Genomic DNA, 5,894 nt, shown 5'->3' on the forward strand with positions numbered 1-5,894 from the left:
GTGTAATACTTTTTTGGTTAATACATGATTCCATATGTGTTATTTCATAGTTTTGATGTGAAAATAGTCAAAATAAAGAAAAACCCTTGAATGAGTAGGTGTTCTAAAACTTTTGACCATTAGTTCAGTGTGTATGTGTTGCGCTCTTTCACCGAGTTGTAAAAGGAAGCAGAGCAGAAACTGGCAACTCCTTAGTTGACTGATGTAGCTGGCAAGAGAACTGCTGTTTAACTTAACAGATTTTTTTTTAATGGTGTTTATTCGCAGTGCTGAGCTATTGTAACTGACATGTAACGTTAGCTAATGTTTCATCCCTTTTTGACTGAGGTGAATGAATAAGATATGCTAGCTTGTAGCTACCACAGTCAGGTCAGCTCTAGCCTCTAGCTATCTGTCAAATAGCGAGGTGGCTATTATTATTACTACTATCTAACAGCTGTTGTTTGTATGGACACGTTTTGTAGCCATTGTTTTGTCTCATTTCAACAGAAGTAAATTAACTTGGCTAGCTTTCGCCAGTTGATGTACAGTTCGAGAGAGAGCTGGACAAAAGTTGGCAAACGTTAGCTATTATTTTTGTCTCAATCACACTAGACCTGAATCAAACGATGAAACCATCGGCCAAACGATGGAAGATTGATATTGTGACGTTTTTTTCAGTGCAATGTGATTTTTGTAGTAGTTAATGTAACGTTATTGATCAGTCAGTTTCCCTAGTTAATTCCCTACTTTTTACACTGACACAGTAATAAACAGCTCTAACGTTACAGAAAATAACGTTAAGAAATAGGTTCAATTACCAAAGATTCTCACATATTAGGCTATCTGCCAATACGCTAGATGTAGTTTGAAGAGAGCAGAGTTGGAGAGACGTGCACTTTCTCTTGAGATATTTTTTATAGCCTACCTTCTAGGAGTGGAAAGATTTTCAGATGGAGAAATATGGGTGATCAATATATAGGCCTTTCTAGGCAATGTAGTAAACGATAGCCTAATCATAGGCCTATTTAGGAAGTACATTTCCTTGGAAAGATAACTGCCCCGTGCTTCTCCACCCATGCATAGGCTATAGCCTACTCTATTTAATTGAGTCCACACGCGCACCTGATCGCGCAGTTATGGTTACTGAACTTGAAGCAGCAAGAATGATGCTGCTGCTTCCTTCTTCGATGAGGTTTAATGGCGGTTGGCATCCAATACACTTTGCATTACCGCCACCTACTAGACTGGAGTACAGTATAACTCCCTTATACTTTGCTTGAAAAAACAACAACAAATAAATAAACAAATACCCTACCATCAAACATTACACTCACTAAAAAACAAACAAAGAACAAACACCACCCTACTCCACTATTTAAATCTATTTAGTCCTACTTCAGGCCAACAGCCTGAAATTATGGGACACCACCACTTAGCACACCCTGTAACTCTTCTGACGTCAAGTCTCGCACACTCAAATACCTCTCTGCAACTGCCACCACAACCTCAATTATCGGCGACTTACGTTCCATCCCTGCAGTACAGTTGATAACCACTGCTATAAATACTAAAAAATCCAATCTGATCCAACCTTATTCTAAAATGTATTACATTGTTTTCCCCCCCCATCAATCTACACACCACCCTCTGGAGAGCCCTGCGGTTGCGGGCGGTGCAGTTGCCGTACCAGGCGGTGATACAGCCCGACAGGATGCTCTCAATTGTTTATCTGTAAAGGTTTGTGAGGGTTTTTGGTGCTAAGCCGAATTTCTTCAGCCTCCTGAGGTTGAAGAGGCTCTGTTGCGCCTTCTTCACCACACTGTTTGCGTGGGTGGACCATTTCAGTTTGTCGGTGATGTGTACGCCAAGGAACTTGAAGCTTTCCACATTCTCCACTGCGGTCCCGTCGATGTGGATAGGGGGGTGCACCCTCTGCTGTTTCCTGAGGTACACAATCATCTCCTTTGTTTTGTTGAGTGAGATGTTATTTTCCTGGCACCACACTCCCAGAGCCCTCACCTCCTCCCTGTAGGCAGTCTCGTCATTGTTGGTAATCAAGCCTACTACTGTTGTGTCGTCTGCAAACTTGATGATTGAGTTGGAGGCGTGCTTGGCCACGCAGTCATGGGTGAACAGGGAGTACAGGAAGGGGCTGAGCATGCACCCTTGTGGGGCCCCAGTGTTGAGGATCAGCGAAGTGGAGATGTTCTTTTCTACCTTCACCACCTGAGGGCGGCCCGTCAGGAAGTCCAGGACCCAGTTGCACAGGGCGGGGTTCAGATCCAGGGCTTCGAGCTTAATGATGAACTTGGAGGGTACTATGATGTTGAATGCTGAGCTATAGTCAATGAACAGCATTTTTACATAGGTATTCCTCTTGTCCAGATGGGATAGGGCAGTGTGATGGCGATTGCATCGTCTGTGGATCTATTGGGGCGGTAAGCAAATTGAAGTGGGTCTAGGGTGACAGGTAAGGTAGAGGTGATATGATCCTTGACTAGTCTCTCAAAGCACTTCATGATGACAGAGGTGAGTGCTACAGGGTGATAGTCATTTAGTTCAGTTACCTTTGCTTTCTTGGGTACAGGAACAATGGTGGCCATCTTGAAGCATGTGGGAACAGCAGACTGGGAAAGGGAGAAATTGAATATGTCCATAAACACACTAGCCAGCTGGTCTGCGCATGCTCTGAGGACGCGGCTAGGGATGCCATCTGGGCCGGCAGCCTTGCGGGGGTTAACATGCTTAAATGTCTTAATCACGTCGGCCATGGAGAAGGAGAGGCCACAGTCCTTGGTAGTGGGCCTCGTCAGTGGCACTGTGTTATCCTCAAAGCGGGCGAAGAAGGTGTTTAGCTTGTCTGGAAGCAAGACGTCGGTGTCGGCGACGTGGCTGGTTTTCCTTTTGTAGTCCGTGATTGTCTGTAGACCCTGCCACATACGTCTCGTGTCTGAGCCGTTGAATTGCGACTCCACTTTGTCTCTATACTGATGTTTTGCCATTTTAATTGCCTTGCGGAGTGAGTAGCTACACTGTTTGTTTGTATTCTGCCATATTGCCAGTCACCTTGCCATGGTTGAATGCGGTGGTTCACGCTTTCAGATTTGCGCGAATGCTGCCATCTATCCACGGTTTCTGGTTAGGGTAGGTTTTAATAGTCACAGTGGGCACAACATCAACTATACACTTCCTGTTAAACTCAGTCACCGTTTCAGTGTATTCGTCTAAATTATTTTCGGAAGCAACCTGGAACATATCCCAGTCCGCGTGATCAAAACAATCTTGAAGCGTGGATTCTGATTGGTCAGACCAGCGTTTAATAGTCCTTAGCACGGGTACTTCCTGTTTGAGTTTCTGCCTATAGGAAGGGAGAAGCAAAATGGAGTCGTGGTCAGATTTGCCGAAAGGAGGGCGGGGGAGGGCTTTATAACCATCCCGGAAGTTCGAATAGCAATGGTCGAGGATTTTGGCAGCGCGAGTACAACAGTAAATGCAGCCTCAGGATATGTTGTTTCCAGTTCTTTAAGGGGCGTCGTGGGATCGGCTTGAGGGGGGATATACACGGCCGTGACTATAACCAAAGAAAATTTGTCTTGGGAGATAATACGGTCGGCATTTGATTGTGAGATATTCTAGGTCGGTTGAACAGAAGGACTCGAGTTTATTGTTTGTACTATTGTTTGTACAGATGAACGTGGTACCTTCAGGCATTTGGAAATTGCTCCCAAGGATGAACCAGACTTGTGGAGGTCTCCCAAAAAATGTTTTGGGTCTTGGCTGATTTCTTTTGATTTTCCCATGATGTCAAGCAAAGAGGCACTGAGTTTGAAGGTAGGCCATGAAATACATCCACAGGTACACCTCCAATTGACTCAAATGATGTCCATTAGCCTATCAGAAGCTTCTAAAGCCATGACATCATTTTCTGGAATTTTCCAAGCTGTTTAAAGGCCCAGTCAACTTCGTGTATGTAAACTTCTGACCCACTGGAATTGTGATACAGTGAATTATAAGTAAAATAATCTGTCTGTAAACAATTGTTGGAAAAATGACTTGTGTCATGCACAAAGTAGATGTCCTAACCGACTTGCCAAAACTATAGTTTGTTAACAAGAAATTTGTGGAGTGGTTAAAAAACGAGTTTTAATGACTCCAACCTAAGTGTATGTAAACTTCCGACTTCAACTGTATCTTAGCCTAATGACAAAATGTGTAGAATAGCATTATAAAACTGCACATTTTTCTCTCTGCACTATGGCAAAATGTGTTGAAATGTAGGAAGTTAGCGAAATAAAGAAACAGTCATCTGTTACTTTTATTCAATGTGATCATGCAACAATGAAATGTAAAACAATGCAATCATAACGTCACAACATCATAGGACTGCATAAAACACCTCACTGTGAAGAAAACATTAAATTTTTGTCTAGGCCTATAGGCTACTCTATTGGAAAGTGGTTTGTAAAACCAAATTTTTCTAAAGGTGGTCATTCGCTCTTTCTCTCTCTCTGTTTCTTTCTCTCTCAGTCTCTGTGTCTCTCTCTCCCAGTCTATCTGTTTCTTTCTCTCTGTCACCCCCTCTCTCTCTCCTACTCCTTGGCAGTTATTGGCTGCAGCTTCAAGTCTTCAGCTGCAGGGTCAGGGGTTGGATTGGTGTTTGAATCCCGCCTGCTCCTCCTGCTCCTGAACACCTCCCTGACCTACCTTGGAGAAGTAGTAGTAGAGCACAGGGTCCAGGCAGAGGTGCAGCACCACCAGCAGTAACGTGGACACCTTGGCCAGGAAAAGGTGCCTCTTGGTCTGGCAGTCTGGAGTGATGACCTGGGTCTGGGCTAGCAAATAGGGTATCCGGACCACGTGGTACGGCACGAAGCATGCCACATACGCTGCCGTCACCGCCGCAACATTGACGGTGGCGCGGAGAGCACGTTGCCACTCTTCAGGGTCATTCCTGCTCGCCAGCAGCCTCTTCAGCACCAGACCGTTGGAGACGAGGACAGCCATGGACGCGTAGAGGAACAGGATGGTACAGAGGAAGACGGCGAGGCCGTGCCAGGGGAGTCCCACCTTCTGCTTCAGCTTGGAGCAGCTCAGGAACTCCCTCTCTGGGACGTCCTGGATGGGCAGGGCCATGTTGGGAACCATGATGAGGAGCACAAGTAGCCACACCCCCACTGACATCAGCCTGGCGAAGCCCACTTCCTGGATACGGAACAGTCTGGAGCTCTGGCTGATCAATCAATAAATCAATCAATCACTGTTTAAAATGCCTCTAATCCTAGAAAAACATTTGACAAAAAAATAGCTAATAATCCTTACACAATAATTTACGATAGTACAACATTAAAATAAGTTCAAAGAACCATAATAATACCTGATCTGCATGTAGCAGTCAACGCTGACGAAGGTGAGGAAGAAGATGGACGCATACATGCTGATGTAGATTACCACGGCGCTCACCTGGCAGTGGAAGACCATGAGGCCCCAGGGCGCCACACCCAGGTCTTTGGCCACCTTGAAGGGCAGGGCCAGGGTGAGCAGGAGGTCAACGTTCAGGAGATTGACCAGGTAGACATTGATGCTCTTCATGGCGTTGTAGCTGTGTACGAACACCCACAGAGCTACCAGGTTGGCAGCCATGCTGGTGAGAAAGACCAGGATGTAGAGCACGCTGGAAGGCTCCATCTGATCGTTGATGACGCACTTAGGGAGGGCGTCATGTAAATGTAATGTAAATGTCATCAGTGGAGTTTGTGGGAAGCGTAATCATAAATTGGGGAATAGGAAGTCTAACACAAAATGCACCTATGACAAAAAATGTATAAATCCCCATGTGGTTAGGCCATGCAAATTTGATCAGTTTAGAAAACTGAGGCGAGCCAGCAAAACATAAAAAAGTGTACTGCAGCGAT

General features: G+C 45.1%; 1 protein-coding gene across 1 annotated transcript; it reads right to left on the reverse strand.

Moving 5' to 3' along the window:
• Positions 1 to 4,620: 4,620 nt before the first annotated feature.
• LOC311101475 (G-protein coupled receptor 171-like) lies at positions 4,621 to 5,667 on the reverse strand (the record flags this gene model as incomplete). The annotated part of the gene is made up of 2 exons (XM_084142630.1): positions 4,621 to 5,212; positions 5,357 to 5,667. 2 exons carry the CDS (start codon positions 5,665 to 5,667, stop codon positions 4,621 to 4,623), a joined length of 903 nt encoding a protein of 300 aa, XP_083998756.1.
• Positions 5,668 to 5,894: the final 227 nt, after the last annotated feature.

The sequence above is a fragment of the Coregonus lavaretus genome (genome assembly GCF_964263955.1).
Source record: "Coregonus lavaretus genome assembly, chromosome: 26".
Classification (NCBI taxonomy): Eukaryota; Metazoa; Chordata; class Actinopteri; order Salmoniformes; family Salmonidae; genus Coregonus; species Coregonus lavaretus.